Raw genomic sequence first — 17,607 nt, 5'->3', positions numbered from 1 at the left:
ATAATTTTCTCTTACAGATGTACCTGGACCTCCTTCTAATCCAAGAGTGGTTGACACAACAAAAACTACTGCCAGTTTGACTTGGGGAAGACCCCATTATGATGGTGGCCTTGAGATTATTGGCTATATAGTTGAACACAAGAAAGAGGGAGATGAAAACTGGATAAAAGACACAACAGGAACTGCACTCCGAATAACTGAATTTGTTGTTGCTAATCTTCAGTCAGGGGAAAAATACAACTTTAGAATTAGTGCACTCAATGCAGAGGGTGTTGGTGAGCCTGCACAAATTGAAGAAGTTGTTGAAATTAAGGACCGTGAAGAAGCACCTGATTTTGAGTTAGATGCTGAATTAAGAAGAACTCTTGTTATCAGAGCTGGAGCAACCATTCGCCTTTTTGTACCAATCAAGGGGCGACCAACTCCTGAAGTAACATGGTTTAAAGGAGACGTCCCCGTTAAAGGTCGTGCCACTGTAGAAACTACAGACTCATACACATTCCTACTTATCCCAGAATGCACTAGATATGATGCTGGAAAGTATACGATGTGTCTTGAAAATGTTGCTGGTAAAAAGACTGGTTTTGTAAATGTGAAAGTCCTTGATTCACCAGGACCACCTTTGAATCTCAAGGCCAGAGAAATAACAAAAGATAGCATTACAATGCAGTGGGATATGCCAATGATCGATGGTGGTTCAAGAATAACCAATTACATTATAGAAAAACGTGAATCCACACGTAAGGCATATGCTACTGTTTCAACTAATTGTCAGAAATGTTCACTCAAAATCATCAATTTGTCAGAAGGATGTCAGTACTACTTCAGAGTAATGGCAGAGAATGAATATGGCATAGGTGAACCAGCTGAGACTATTGATCCTTTAAGAGCATCTGAAGCCCCATCAGCTCCAGAACGTTTGCATATTATGGATATAACAAAGAATACTGTTAGCCTGGCTTGGCCAAAACCAGAACATGATGGTGGTAGCAAGATTACAGGATACGTACTCGAAGCACAGAAAAAAGATTCTGAAAAGTGGTTATCTCTGGCAACTGTGAAAGCGTTAGACTATGTTGCAAAGAATCTTAATGAAAATGAGGAATATACATTCCGTGTCATGGCAGTTAATGCAGCTGGAAGGAGTGATCCAAGAGAAAGCAGACCAGTTGTTGTTAAAGAACAAACCATGCTTCCAGCGTTTGATCTACGTGGCATTTATCAGAAACTTGTGATTGCAAAAGCAGGAGATAATATCAAAGTGGATATTCCAGTCCTTGGTCGACCACATCCCACAGTCACATGGAAGAAGGATGGCCAGCCTTTGAAGCAAACACAGAGAGTGAATATTGAAAATACACCAAACTCAACCATACTCAACATTAATGAATGTGTGAGAAGTGACAGTGGCAAATTTACATTGACAGCTGTAAATATACTTGGTGAAGTAAGTGACATTATCACTGTTCAAATTCATGACATACCTGGACCTCCCAAAGGACCAATTAAAATTGATGAAATTTCATCTGATTATATTTTGATGTCATGGGAGCCACCTGAAAACGATGGTGGTGTGCCAATAAATAATTACATAGTTGAAATGCGTGAGACTGACAGCACATCATGGGTAGAACTAGCAGCTACTGTGATACGTACAACATTTAAAGCTCCTCATCTTACTACTGGAACTGAATACCAGTTCCGAATTAAGGCTCAAAATAGATATGGTACTGGCCCTGCTATTGTCTCAGAGGCGGTTGTTGCAACATATCCATTTAAAGTGCCAGGACCACCTGGAACTCCTCAAGTTATTGCAGTTAGTAAGGATTCAATGACAATTACCTGGAATGATCCTATTACTGATGGTGGAAGTCGCATTTTAGGATACCACATTGAAAGAAAGGAAAGAAATAGTATACTTTGGCAAACTGTAAGCAAAGCTTTGATTGCAGGTACCACATTTAAATCATCAGGGCTTACTGATGGCATTGCATATGAATTCCGTGTTGTAGCAGAGAACATGGCCGGTAAAGGGAAACCAAGCAAAGCATCAGACCCAGTTTATGCACTGGACCCTATTGATCCACCTGGTAAGCCAGTTCCAATCAATGTTACTAGACATTCAATTACACTCACATGGACAAGACCAGAATATGATGGAGGCTTCAAGATAACCGGCTACACGGTAGAAAAGAGGGATTTGCCTAATGGTCGCTGGCTTAAGGCAAACTTCAGCAATGTGTTAGAGACTCTGTTTACCGTCAGTGGACTCAATGAAGGTGATACGTATGAATTCCGCATACTAGCGCGAAATGCTGCTGGTGCAGTAAGCCAACCATCTGAGCCTACTGATGCAATAATATGCAGAGATGACATTGAAGAACCTAGAATACTGGTTGATGTTAAATTCAAGAGTGTTTTATTATTGAAAGCTGGTGAAACATTTAAACTTGAGGCAGATGTTAAAGGGCAACCACCACCTACAATGGTTTGGACAAAAGATGGAAATGATCTTGAAGAAACAGGAAAAATAGAAGTAAAGATGACAGATTTCTCTACTGCACTGATCCATAAAGACAGTGTGAGAAGAGATGGTGGTGCATATACACTTACTGCATCCAATCCTGGAGGATCAGCAAAACATGTGTTTAATGTCAAAGTTTTGGATCGACCAGGGCCGCCCGGGGGACCTATTGCAATTTCAGATGTTACATCAGACAAGTGTGTGATATCATGGTTACCACCACCAGATGACGGGGGAGCAAAGATTGAACATTACATGGTTGAAAAACGTGAGACCAGTAGACTTGCATGGACAAACGTGGCTACAGATGTTCAAGTTACCAAGCTGAAGATAACCAAACTTCTGCAAGGAAATGAATATATTTTCCGTGTTATGGCAGTAAATAAATATGGAGTCGGTGAACCGTTGGAATCTGATCCTGTTGTTGCTGTTAATCCATTTGTACCACCTAGTCCACCAAAGAATCCAGAAGTAACAGCAATTACAAAGGATTCAATGGTGGTTTGTTGGGGACATCCTGATTCTGATGGTGGAAGTGAGATCACCAACTACATTATAGAAAGACGTGACAAAACAGGAATACGCTGGGTTAAATGTAACAAGAGGATAGTCACTGATTTACGATACAAAGTTAGTAAGCTCACAGAAGGGCATGAATATGAATACAGAATCTTGGCTGAAAATGCTGCTGGTGTAAGTCAACCCAGTTCTTCAAGCTCATACTACAAAGCATGTGACACCGTGTTCAAACCCGGACCACCAGGTAACCCCAGAGTTCTAGATACCAGCAGATCTTCAATCACTATTGCATGGAATAAACCTATTTATGATGGTGGCTCAGAAATCACTGGTTACATGGTAGAAACATGTCTTCCTGAAGAAGACGAATGGACAGTTGTAACCCCACAGAGTGGACTCAAGGCTACATCATTCACAATTATAGATTTAAAAGAAAATCAAGAGTACAAAGTTCGCATATATGCTATTAACTCTGAAGGTGTTGGAGAACCTGCACAAATTCCTGGAACAGCTAAAGCTGAAGATAGATTATTGCCTCCTGAGATTGAGCTTGATGCAGATTTGCGCAAAGCAGTGTGTATAAGAGCTTGTTGCACTTTGAGATTATTTGTTACAATTAGAGGAAGACCAGCACCTGAGATTAAGTGGGCCAGAGAAGATGGAGAACCATTGAATAGAGCTTCAATTGAGAATACAAGCTCTTACTCTCTCCTTGTCATTCCAAATGTAAATAGGTTTGACAGTGGCAAATATATCCTAACAGTGGAGAACAGTAGTGGCAGCAAATCAGTTTTTGTCATTGTTAGAGTTCTGGATACCCCAGGTCCAGCACAGAATCTTAAAATTAGGGAAGTTTCTAAAGACTCTGTTACACTTACTTGGGAACCTCCACTTATTGATGGTGGCTCCAAGATTAAAAACTACATAGTAGAGAAAAGAGAGTCAACAAGAAAAGCATATTCTACAGTGATTGCCAACTGCCATAAGACAAGTTGGAAGGTGGATAACTTACAAGAAGGTTGTAACTATTACTTCCGTGTCCTTGCTGAAAATGAATATGGAATAGGTCTCCCTGTTGAGACATCTGAATCAGTTAAAGTATCAGAGCGACCGCTTCCACCAGGCAAGGTATCTCTTGTGGATGTAACAAGAAATAGTGCAGTTTTGTCATGGGAGAAACCAGAACATGATGGAGGCAGCAGGATCTTAGGATACAGAGTGGAAATGCAAAGTAAAGGCAGTGAAAAGTGGACAACATGCGCAACTGTGAAAGTAACTGAAGCCACGATAACAGGGTTGACACAGGGTGAAGAGTATATGTTCCGAGTATCAGCAGAAAATGAGAAAGGCATCAGTGACCCACGACAACTGGGAGTTCCAGTAGTTGCTAAGGATCTTGTGATTACCCCTGCTTTTAAACTCCTATTTACCACCTTTAGTGTCCTGGCAGGAGAAGACTTAAAAGTTGAAGTACCATTTATTGGGCGGCCTCAACCAACAGTATCTTGGCTAAAAGATAATCAAGCATTAAAACAAACCACACGGATTAATGCTGAAACCAAAGACAATAAAACAGCTCTTATCATCAAGGAAGCTTGTCGTGAAGATGTTGGCCAGTATAATGTGAAACTTACAAATTCTGCTGGTGAAGCATCTGAAAATCTTAGCATTATTGTTTTAGACAAACCTGGACCTCCAACAGGGCCAGTCACAATTGATGACATTACCGCAGATTGCATTTCAATATCATGGAAACCACCGGAATATGATGGCGGCTGTCAGATCAGCAATTACATCGTTGAAAAAAGAGACACTTCAACCACGGTTTGGCAGATGATTTCTGCCACTGTTGCCCGTACAACAATCAAAGCTGCACGTCTAAAGACTGGTACCGAATATCAGTTTAGAATTGCGGCTGAAAATAGATATGGTAAGAGTGGCTATCTTACTTCTGAATCTGTTGTGGCTCAATATCCTTACAAGCCCCCTGGCCCACCTGGTACTCCATTCTTGACAAATGTCACAAAGGACAGTATGGTAGTGCAATGGAATGAACCTGTCAATGATGGTGGTAGTAAGGTTCTAGGTTACCATCTTGAAAGCAAAGAAAGAAACAGCATTTTGTGGATGAAACTAAATAAAACAATTATTTCTGATACTAAATTCAAAGCTACTAATCTTGAAGAAGGAATTGAATATGAATATAGAGTATATGCTGAGAATATTGTTGGCATTGGAAAATCTAGTAAAGTATCTGAATGTGTTGCAGCTAGAGACCCTTGTGATCCTCCTGGTCGTCCTGAGCCTATAATTGTCACTAGAAACTCAGTGACACTGCAGTGGACCAAGCCTGAATATGATGGTGGCAGTAAAGTCACTGGCTACATTGTTGAAAAGAAAGAACTTCCTGATGGCCGCTGGATGAAGGCAAGCTTTACTAATGTCATTGATACCCATTTTGCTGTAACTGGCTTAGTAGAGGACCAAAGGTATGACTTCAGAGTAATTGCAAGAAATGCAGCTGGTGTTTTCAGTGAACCTTCTGAACCCACTGGTCCAATCACTGTTAGAGATGAAGTGGACCCACCACGAATTAGCATGGATCCACAATATAAGGATGTTCTCGTAGTGCATGCAGATGAATCCTTCAAAATTGAAGCTGATGTTTATGGCAAACCGATACCTTCAATCCACTGGATGAAAGGAGACCAAGAACTTGCAAATACAGCTAGACTTGAAATTAGAAATACTGACTTTAATACAGTTCTGTCTATGAAGGAATGCATTCGTGTAGACAGTGGACCCTATACCCTTTTGGTAAAGAATGTAGCTGGTCAAAAATCTGTAACTGTTAACGTGAAGGTGCTAGACAAACCAGGACCACCAGAAGGGCCAATCACTGTAAGTGGAGTAACTGCTGAGAAATGCACATTAAGCTGGAAGCCACCAATACAAGATGGCGGTAGTGACATTTCACATTATATTGTTGAAAAAAGGGAAACAAGTCGTTTAGTTTGGACATTAGTTGACTCTAATGTACAAACTTTAAGTTGCAAAGTCACCAAACTTCTGGAAGGAAATGAATATATCTTCCGTGTTATGGGTGTAAACAAATATGGAGTAGGTGAGCCCCTTGAATCCGAACCTGTAATAGTGAAGAATCCATTTGTCTGCCCTGATGCACCAAAGACACCCGAGGTTACAGCTATCACAAAGGATTCAATGATAGTTGCATGGGGAAGACCAGCATCCGATGGTGGTAGTGAAATTCAAGGCTACATTTTGGAAAAACGGGACAAAGAAGGAATACGGTGGACCAGGTGTAACAAACGACTTATTAGTGAACTGCGTTTCAGAGCTACTGGACTTATTGAAAATCATAATTATGAATTTAGGGTATTTGCAGAGAATGCTGCTGGTGTCAGTGAACCAAGTCCGTGCTCCATTTTCTATAAGGCAGCTGATCCAGTCTACAAACCTGGGCCACCAAACAATCCTAAAGTAATTGATTTTACAAAATCTTCTGTTCTCCTATCATGGGGAAAACCTATTTATGATGGTGGATGTGAAATCCAAGGATATCTTGTTGAGATGTGTGATGTAAGTACTGATGAATGGACAACGTGCACACCATCAAGTGGGATTACGCAGACCCGATTTGAAGTGGATAAATTGCTGGAAAAACACGAATACAAGTTCCGTGTCTGTGCTATAAATAAGGCTGGGGTTGGTGAACATGCTGACTTCCCAGGCACCGTGCTTTTGGAAGATAAATTGGAAGCCCCAGATCTTGACCTTGATGCAGATCTAAGGAAGATTATTAATGTCAGAGCCAGTTGTTCTTTGAGATTATTTGTTCCCATTAGAGGTCGGCCAGCTCCAGAAGTCAAATGGACCAAAGCAGAAGGTGAAATAAGAGACACTGCACAGATTGAAGTTTCTGATAGTTATACACTACTTGTAATTGATCATGTTAACAGGTATGATTCTGGCAAATACATATTAACCTTGGAAAATAGCAGTGGCACAAAATCTGCCTTTGTTAATGTGAGGGTCCTTGATACACCAAGCCCACCTGTTAATCTTAAAGTCAAAGAGATAACAAAAGACAGTGTCACTTTATCCTGGGAACATCCTCTATTGGATGGAGGTGCCAAAATTAAAAATTTCATTGTAGAAAAGCGAGAATCTACAAGGAAGGCATACTCGGCTGTTATTACCAACTGCCACAAGACATCTTTTAAGGTAGAACAACTTCAGGAAGGTTGCAATTACTATTTTAGAGTAACTGCTGAAAATGAGCATGGAATTGGAATACCTGCAGAAACTGTTGACCCAGTTAAGGTATCTGAAGTGCCACAGCCTCCAGGAAAAATAACAGTGGTCGATGTAACAAGGAAATCTGTGTCCCTTACATGGGAGAAGCCAGAACATGATGGTGGTAGCAGAATTATCCAATACATTGTTGAAATGCAAACAAAAGGTAGTGAAAAGTGGTCGGCATGTGCTCATGTGAAGGCACTTGACGCAACAATCACTAACCTGGCACAAGGAGAGGAATATCTGTTTAGAGTCATAGCAGTAAATGAAAAAGGCAAGAGTGACCCAAGAACTCTTGCAGTGCCAGTGGTTGCTAAAGATCTTGTGATAGAACCAGATGTCAGACCAACATTTAGTAGTTACAATGTACAGGTAGGTCAAGACTTAAAAATAGAAATCCCTATATCTGGGCGTCCTAAACCGAGTATTACATGGACAAAGGATGGTCAACCTCTCAAGCAGACAACTAGAGTCAATGTTATTGACTCTGATGTTAGTACAGTGCTGAGCATCAAGGAATCAATCAAAGATGATCATGGATTGTACAATATCACTGTGGCTAATGTTGTTGGCCAAAAATCAGCATCCATTGAAATAATAACACTTGATAAGCCTGGCCCACCAAGTGGCCCTGTGAGGTTTGATTCAGTCAGTGCTGAAAGCATCTCAATTTCATGGGATCCTCCAAGCTTCACTGGTGGCTGTCAGATAACTAACTACGTAGTTGAGAAGAGAGATACAACTACCACAACATGGGAAATTGTTTCAGCTACAGTTGCTAGAACAAGTCTGAAAATAAGCAAACTTAAAACTGGAGCTGAATATCAGTTTAGAATATTTGCTGAAAATAGGTATGGTAGAAGTTTTGCTTTGGATTCTGAAGCAATTTTAGCACAGTATCCATTTAAAGAGCCTGGTCCACCAGGCACACCTTTTGTAGCAACTGCTAGCAAAGACAGCATGATAGTCCAGTGGCATGAACCTATTAATGATGGAGGTAGCAAAGTCCTAGGATATCACCTGGAGCGTAAAGAAAGAAACAGTATTCTTTGGACAAAGGTCAATAGAACTATAATACAGGATACCAGATTTAAGACTACAGGACTTGAAGAAAGCATTGAATATGAATTCAAAGTTTATGCCGAAAATATTGTTGGTATTGGAAAACCCAGCAAAGTTTCAGAGTGCTACTTTGCTCGTGATCCATGCGATCCTCCAGGCTGTCCAGAAGCCATTATTGTAACCAGAAATTCAATAACACTTCAGTGGACAAAACCAGAATATGATGGTGGAAGCATTATTACTGGATATATAGTAGAAAAACGTGACCTACCTGAAGGTCGCTGGATGAAGGCAAGCTTTACAAATATAATTGAAACCCAATTTACTGTAACTGGTCTCACAGAAGATGACAGGTATGACTTCAGGGTTATTGCCAAGAATGCTGCGGGTACGTTTAGCAAACCATCTGATAGTACTGGGCCCATCACTGCAAAGGATGAAGTTGAGCTACCTAGAATATCCATGGATCCCAAATTCAGAGATACAATAGTGGTGAATGCAGGTGAAACTTTTAAGTTAGATGCTGATATTCATGGCAAACCATTACCCATTATACAGTGGATAAAAGGTGAAAAAGAAGTTGAAGAGTCAGCAAGACTTGAAGTTAAAAATACTGATTTTAAAGCTTTACTTGTAGTTAAGGATGCAATCAGAGTTGATGGTGGGCAGTATATTCTTCAAGCTTCTAATGTAGCTGGTACAAAATCTGTATCAATTAATGTAAAAGTTTTGGATAGACCAGGACCTCCAGCAGGTCCTATCCGAATAACTGGTGTCACAACTGAAAAGTGTTCATTATCCTGGAATGCGCCAGAACATGATGGTGGAAGTGAAATTTCACATTATATTATTGAGAAAAGGGAAACTAGTCGCTTGGCTTGGACTGTTGTGACATCAGATGTCAAAGCTACAATGCATAAAGTTACTAAGCTTTTGGAAGGTAATGAATATATCTTCCGTGTAATGGCTGTCAACAAGTTTGGTGTGGGCGAACCCTTGGAGTCTGCACCTGTCCTAATGAAGAATCCATTTGTACCTCCTGGTCCACCAAAATCTTTAGAAGTAACTAATATTGCAAGAGACTCAATGACTGTCTGCTGGAGTAGACCAGATGACAATGGTGGCAGTGAAATTACTGGTTATATCCTAGAGAAGAGGGACAGAACTGGAATTAGGTGGACAAAATGCAACAAACATAACATAACAGATTTACGTTTCAGAGTTACAGGTCTCACAGAAGATCATGAATATGAATTTAGAGTATCTGCTGAAAATGCTGCTGCAATTGGTGAGCCGAGTCAGCCAACAAATTTCTATAAAGCATGTGATCCAATTTACAAGCCTGGACCACCATCAAATCCACGTGTTGCAGACATGTCAAAAGATTCTATTATACTTATTTGGGGCAAGCCAATTTATGATGGAGGCAGTGACATTCAAGGATATGTAGTTGAAATCCGTAAAGCCGATGAGGAAGACTGGACAATGTGTACACCACAATCTGGAGTCCAAGCAAATCGCTTTGAAATTACAAAACTTACTGAACATCAAGAATACAATGTTCAGGTATGCGCCATCAACAAAGTTGGGGTTGGTGAGCCAGCAGCAATGCCTGGTACAGTAAAACCTGAAGATAAACTTGAACAACCAGAAGTTGAACTCACAGCAGAGTTGAGAAAAGGAATCACAGCAAGAGCTGGCAGTACCATCAGAATATTCACACCATTTAAAGGGAAACCTGTGCCTGAGATCAGTTGGTCAAAGGATGAGGGTGTGCTCTCTGAAAAATCTCAAGTAGAAAAGGGTTTGAATTATACTCAGGTAACAATAGACAACTGTGATAGAAATGATTCTGGGAAATACATCCTGACTTTAGTGAACAGCAGTGGAACTAAGTCTGCATTTGTTACAGTAAAAGTTCTTGACACACCTGGAGCTCCACAAAACTTAACTGTAAAAGAGATAAGGAAAGATTCAGTTACATTGGTATGGGAACCACCTATTATTGATGGAGGTGCAAAAGTTAAAAACTACGTTATCGATAAGCGAGAAGCAACTAGAAAAGCTTATGCTAATGTGACTACTAAATGCAGCAAATGCAATCTCAAAATTGACAATCTATCTGAAGGATCTATTTATTATTTCCGAGTAATGGCAGAAAATGAGTTTGGTGTAGGTGTACCTGTTGAGACTACAGATGCTGTTAAGGCTTCTGAACCACCTTTACCTCCAGGAAAGATCACCCTTGTAGATGTTACTCAAAAGACTGTATCACTCATTTGGGAAAAGCCTGACCATGATGGAGGTAGCAGAATCATGGGATACTTAGTAGAAATGCAGCCTAAAGGATCTGACAATTGGGGTGTTGTTACCCAATCCAAAACTTGTGATGCAGTCATTTCTGGTCTCAGTTCAGGGCAGGAATATCTCTTCCGTGTAATTGCTTTCAATGAAAAAGGGAAAAGTGATCCTAGACTCTTGGCTGTACCAGTGATAGCCAAAGATCAGAGTATAGCACCTGATTTCAGACTTCTATTCAACACATATAGTGTTCAAGCTGGGGAGAATCTAAAGATTGAAGTTCCATTTATTGGACGTCCTAAACCTAAGATTTCATGGATGAAAGATGGGCAGCCACTGAAACAAACAACAAGAGTTAATGTGGATGATACAGCAACAGCTACAACCCTTCTTATAAAAGAAAGTCAAAGGGATGACCATGGAAAGTATTCAGTAACTGCTACAAACACTGCTGGAACAATAACTGAAGAGATCAGCATCATTGTGCTTGATAAACCAGGTCCTCCCACTGGACCTGTAAGATTTGATGAAATCAGTGCAAATTACATTGTAATATCATGGGATCCACCAGAGTACACTGGAGGATGTCAAATTAACAATTACATTGTTGAGAAAAGGGACACAACTACTGTTACTTGGGACCTGGTGTCTGCAACTGTGGCACGGACTACAATTAAAATCGTGAAACTTAACACAGGATCTGAATACCAGTTCAGAATCTTTGCTGAAAATAGATATGGAAAGAGTTCATCTTTAGATTCTTCAGCAGTTGTTGCACAGTACCCATACAAGCAACCTGGACCACCAGGAACTCCATTTGTGTCATCTGCTACAAAGGACACTATGTTTGTGCAATGGAATGAACCAGTGAATGATGGTGGAAGTAAAATTTTAGGTTACCATCTTGAACGCAAAGAAAGAAACAGTATTCTCTGGACAAAATTAAACAAAACAATTATTCAGGATACACATTACAAGTGCAATAATCTAGAAGAAGGTATTGAATATGAGTTCAGAGTATCTGCAGAGAATATTGTTGGCATTGGTAAAGTTAGCAAGGTATCGGAATGTTATGTAGCACGTGATCCTTGTGATCCACCTGGCTGTCCTGAAGCAGTCGTTATCACAAGAAATTATGTTACTCTACAATGGAAAAAGCCTCAATATGATGGTGGTAGCAAAATTACTGGGTATATTGTAGAAAAGAAAGAACTTCCTGATGGTCGCTGGACAAAAGCTAGTTTTACCAACATAATTGAACCTGAATTCACATTTACTGGATTAACTGAAGATGCAAGGTATGAATTTAGAGTAATTGCAAGAAATGCAGCTGGTATTTTCAGTGAACCATCTGAAAGTTCTGGACCAATTACAGCAAGAGATGAAATTGAAGCTCCAAGGGTTTCTATGGACCCCAAATACAAAGATGTGATTGTTGTTAGTGCAGGAGAAACCTTTGTACTGGATGCTGACATCCACGGTAAACCTATTCCTGATGTAACATGGGTTAAAGATAGCAAAGAAATTGATACGACTGTTGCAAGAATGGAGATTAAATCCAGCATTCAGAAAACTAGCCTTACTGTCAAGGACTGCATTCGAACTGATGGAGGACATTATGTACTTAAGCTCAGTAACGTAGGTGGAGAGAAATCAATTCCTATAACTGTTAAGGTCCTCGACAGGCCTGGTCCTCCTGATGGTGTTTTGAAGGTCTCTGGTGTTACTGCAGAGAAGTGCTACTTGGCTTGGAATCCACCTTCTCAGGATGGTGGTGCCAATATTTCTCATTACGTAATTGAGAAGAGAGAAACTTCCAGACTTTCATGGACACAAGTAGCATCTGACGTGCAGGCTATTAGTCACAAAGTAACCAAGCTTCTTCCAGGTAATGAGTATATATTCCGTGTAATGGCAGTAAACAAATATGGAGTTGGTGAGCCCCTGGAATCTGAACCAGTTTTGGCTAAAAATCCATTCCACACACCAAGTGCGCCAACAGTACCTGAGGTTACAGCCATTACCAAAGATTCAATGGTAGTGACATGGGGACACCCTGAGGATGATGGTGGAGCTGAAATTGAAGGTTATATACTAGAAAAGCGGGACAAAGATGGAATCAGATGGGTCAAATGCAATAAAAAGAAGTTGAGCGATTTAAGGTTTAGAGCTACTGGCTTAACAGAAGGCCATTTCTATGAATTCCGTGTATCTGCTGAAAATGCTGCTGGTGTGGGTGATCCAAGTGAACCATCCATCTTCTACAGAGCCTGTGATGTAATTTATGTCCCTGGCCCACCAAACAATCCGAAAGTGATAGACACAACAAGATCTACTGTATCTCTTGCATGGAGCAAACCGATTTATGATGGTGGAGCTAAAATTAAAGGCTATGCTGTGGAGAGAAAAGAAGTTAACACTGAAGACTGGATCACATGCACACCTCCAACAGGTGTACAATTAACACATTTCACATTAACAGATTTAAAGGAAAATACTGAATATAATATCCGCATCTGTGCCATTAATTCGGAAGGAGCAGGGGAACCTGCTAGTATTTCTGGTACAGTAATTGCGGCTGATTTGCTCGAACCACCAGAAATTGAGCTGGATGCTAATCTCCGGAAGGTAGTCTGTGTACGAGCTGGTGGTACTTTGAGGTTATTTGTTCCCATTAAAGGCAGACCAGAGCCTGAGGTAAAATGGGAAAAAACAGAAGGTATTTTAAGTGAGAGAGCCCAGATTGAAGTGACAAGCTCCTACACCATGTTGGTACTGGATAATGTTAACAGATTTCACAGTGGCAAGTATAATTTGACTCTGGAAAATAGCAGTGGTAGCAAATCTGCTTTTGTTAATGTCAGAATACTTGATTCACCTAGTAGTCCTGTGAACCTACATATCAAAGAAGTGAGAAAAGATTCAGTAACTATATCATGGGAACCACCTCACATTGACGGTGGGGCTAAGATAACAAATTACATTGTTGAAAAACGTGAATCTACTCGAAAAGCTTATGCTGCTGTTACCAACAATTGTACCAAAAACACATTCAAAATTGATTCATTACAAGAAGGGGGTATTTACTTCTTCCGCGTAATGGCAGTTAATGAGTATGGAACTGGCTTGCCAGCAGAGACTACTGAACCTACTAAAGCATCTGAGGTGCCCTTGCCTCCAGGTAAAGTGACATTGGTAGATGTAACAAGAAATAGTGCAACACTTGCATGGGAGAAACCTGAACATGATGGAGGTAGCAAAATAACTTCCTATATTGTTGAAATGCAGACAAAGGGAAGTGAAAAATGGATTTCATGTGCCCAAGTAAAAGCACTAGAAACAACAGTAAAAGGTTTAACCTCTGGTGAAGAATACACCTTTACTGTACGAGCTGTTAATGAGAAAGGGAAAAGTGATCCAAGACAATTGGGAGTGCCAGTAATTGCAAAAGATATTGAAATTGAGCCATCTGTTGAGCTTCTTTTCAATAGTTTCAGTGTTAAGGCAGGTGATGATCTCAAGATTGATATACCATTTAGAGGAAGACCTTTGCCAACTGTGACATGGAAGAAGGATGGTCAAACTTTGAAACAGACAACACGAATAAATGTCCAGACAACAAAGACATCAACTCTTTTGACCATCAAAGAAGCCATAAAGGAAGATGTTGGAAAATACGAACTAAATATTTCCAATAGTATAGCATCAAAAACTTTCTTAATAAACATTATTGTTCTCGACAAACCTGGACCACCAAGTTCTATTCATATTGATGAAGTCAGTTCTGATTATGTAGTTATATCTTGGGCAGCACCAGAATATGATGGTGGTTGCCAAATTAATAACTACATTGTTGAAAAGAGAGACACCACTACAACAACATGGGAAACTGTTTCTGCCACTGTAGCAAGAACATCGATTAAAGTCACAGGACTTACAACAAGATCCGAATACCAGTTCCGTGTTTATGCAGAAAACAGATATGGCAAGAGCCATTATTGTGAGTCTTCTTCTGTTGTTGCAGAATATCCATTTAAACTCCCTGGGCCTCCATCAACACCTATTGTTGCACATGCCACCAAAGCTTATATGATTGTCAAATGGAATGAACCAGTTTCTGATGGAGGTTCTAAAATTATTGGATACCACCTGGAATGCAAAGATAGAAGCAGTATTCTGTGGACAAAGGTGAATAGAGGTCCAATTAATGATACAAAAATGAAAGTAACAGGCCTTGAAGAAGGTCTGGCATATGAGTATCGTGTTTATGCAGAAAATATTGCAGGCATTGGCAGAGCCAGTAAAGTTTCTGAACCTGTTGCAGCAAGAGACCCATGTGACTCTCCAGGTCAACCTGAAGTAACATATATTACCAGAACATCTGTTTCACTGTCTTGGACCAAACCAGAATACGATGGTGGTGCTAAAGTTACTGGTTATATTATTGAGTCCAGGCTGCTACCTGATGGACGCTGGCTTAAATGTAACTTTACCAACATACAAGAAACATATTTTGATGTTACTGGTCTTACTGAAGATCAGCGCTATGAGTTCCATGTAATCGCAAAGAATGCTGCTGGACTATTCAGTGAACCATCTGAATCAACAGGTCCCATTACTGTAAAGGATGATATGGAAGCCCCAAGAATTATGATGGATGCCAAATTTAGAGAGGTTGTAGTTAAGGCAGGTGAAACTGTTAAGTTTAATGCAGATATAGCTGGTCGTCCTCTTCCAGTGATATCATGGACAAAAGATGGCAAAGAACTTGAAGGACAAGCTAGGGTTGAAATTCAATCAACTGATAATAGCACTGCAGTTGTCATTAAAGACTGTATTAGACGAGACTCAGGACAGTATGTTGTAACATTGCAGAATGTAGCAGGAACAAGATCCCTTGCTGTTAACTGCAAGGTTCTTGATAGACCAGGTCCACCTGCTGGTCCTTTAGAAATAACTAGCTGTACATCTGAAAAGTGTTCCTTGTCATGGGCACCACCTCAAGAGAATGGAGGAGCAGATATTGATCATTATATTGTAGAAAAACGAGAAACAAGTCGCATTGCCTGGACATGTGTAACCGACAACTTACCAACAACATCTTGTAAAGTAACTAAATTGCTCAAAGGCAATGAATATGTTTTTAGAGTAATGGGGGTGAACAAGTATGGAGTTGGTGAAGCTTTGGAGAGTGAATGCATAAAAGCTTTAGATCCATACGTAGTTCCCAGTGCACCAAAATCAATTGAAATTACCAATGTCACAAAGAATTCCATGACTGTCTGCTGGGAAAGACCTGACAGTGATGGTGGAAATCCAATCGCTGGATATATTATTGAAAGGCGTGAGAAAACAGGCTTACGCTGGATTCGAGTTACTAAGAAACCTGTGTATGATCTCAGAGTAAAGGCTACAGGGCTTCGTGAAGGTGCTGAGTATGAATACCGTGTGTATGCAGAAAATGCTGCAGGAGTCAGTCCTCCAAGTGACCCTTCAGTATTGATCTGTGCAAAAGATCCAGTTTTCATACCTTCTCCTCCATCCAGACCAAAAATAATTGATTCAACAAAAACAAGCATTACTATCAGCTGGACAAAGCCACTGTTTGATGGTGGAGCTCCTGTGACTGGGTACACAGTAGAGTATAAACAGTCTGACCACACTGAATGGACAATAGCAATTCAGAATTTGAAAGGCACTGAGTATACAGTAGTTGGGCTTACATCTGGAATGGAATATCTTTTCTGTGTAAGATCAATTAATAAAGTTGGTGTCAGTGATCCAAGTGAAACATCAGAGCCACAAATTGCAAAAGAAAGAGAAGAGGAACCTGTGTTTGAAATTGATAATGAAATGCGTAAAACATTGATTGTCAAGGCTGGAGGTTCCTTTACATTAACTGTACCTTTTAGAGGAAAACCAGTACCTAATGTAATGTGGAGCAAACCTGATGTAGATCTCCGTGTAAGAGGAAGTATTGAGATCACTGATTCAAAAACATCACTGACAATTGAAAAAGCAACAAGGAATGATGATGGTAAATACACAGTAACATTGCAGAATATTTTAGCTACTGCCACATTAACTCTGGTAGTCAAAGTCCTGGATTCACCTGGACCTCCTGGCAATATTATTGTAAAAGAAGTTACTAAAGAATCTGTAACACTGACCTGGGATTTGCCGGAAATTGAAGGTGGTGCTCGAGTGAAGACTTACCATATTGAAAAGCATGAAGCGAGTAAGAAGGCATGGGTGACTGTAACAACTAATTGTCAGCGTCTTACTTACAAAGTGACTGACTTGCAAGAAGGTGGCATTTATTACTTCCGTGTCCGGGGAGAAAATGAGTTTGGTGTTGGTGTGCCTGTTGAGACCAAGGAAGGAGTTAAAATAACAGGTAATTTATCTATTTCTTATTCTTGCTTGAATAGTTTCATTAAGTTATTAAACTATTCAATGAGGCATTATTGGATATTGCACTTTCAAATTAGTACAGAACTTTTGCATAATTTCCAATGTTCCAAACTACTTTTTTCAGTTAAGCCACTGGTACAGATAAATATGGTTTTTCAAGCATAGAGATGATCAACTTAGTGATCACTCAGATGACCTTCTGGTTACTTTCACATTGCAGAATTACAATGAGCCATCTGCTAAATACAAGAGCAAACTGCTTTGTGTTTTAATATAAATACAGCATGGTACAATAGTTGTGACCAGTGGGGATTAAAAAAATAGCATGACTACTTTTTAGCTGTGAATGTGCCAATGTCTCCTCAAAGTGTTCAGAACTGAAAGGCAAAGGGAAACAGAAATTGGGCCTTGGGCTTCATTGGTAAGCTGCCATATTTGTAGAGCCTCCATAGGAGCCTGCCTCATTA

The 17,607-nt window shown here is 40.1% G+C and overlaps 1 protein-coding gene across 1 annotated transcript in view; it reads left to right on the top strand.

Annotated features, from left to right (window-relative positions):
- The window catches only part of ttn.1 (titin, tandem duplicate 1), a 324,448-nt gene that overhangs the window by 269,034 nt on the left and 37,807 nt on the right, over positions 1-17,607 (top strand). Inside the window, 1 exon segment of the mRNA XM_059968782.1 lies at positions 18-17,123. Within this exon segment, the coding sequence (XP_059824765.1) occupies positions 18-17,123 (17,106 nt within the window).

The sequence above is a fragment of the Hypanus sabinus genome, chromosome 4 (genome assembly GCF_030144855.1).
Source record: "Hypanus sabinus isolate sHypSab1 chromosome 4, sHypSab1.hap1, whole genome shotgun sequence".
In the NCBI taxonomy this organism is placed as follows: Eukaryota; Metazoa; Chordata; class Chondrichthyes; order Myliobatiformes; family Dasyatidae; genus Hypanus; species Hypanus sabinus.
The sequence above is the reverse complement of the archived record's forward strand: the minus strand, read 5'-3'. Positions and strand labels throughout refer to the sequence as shown.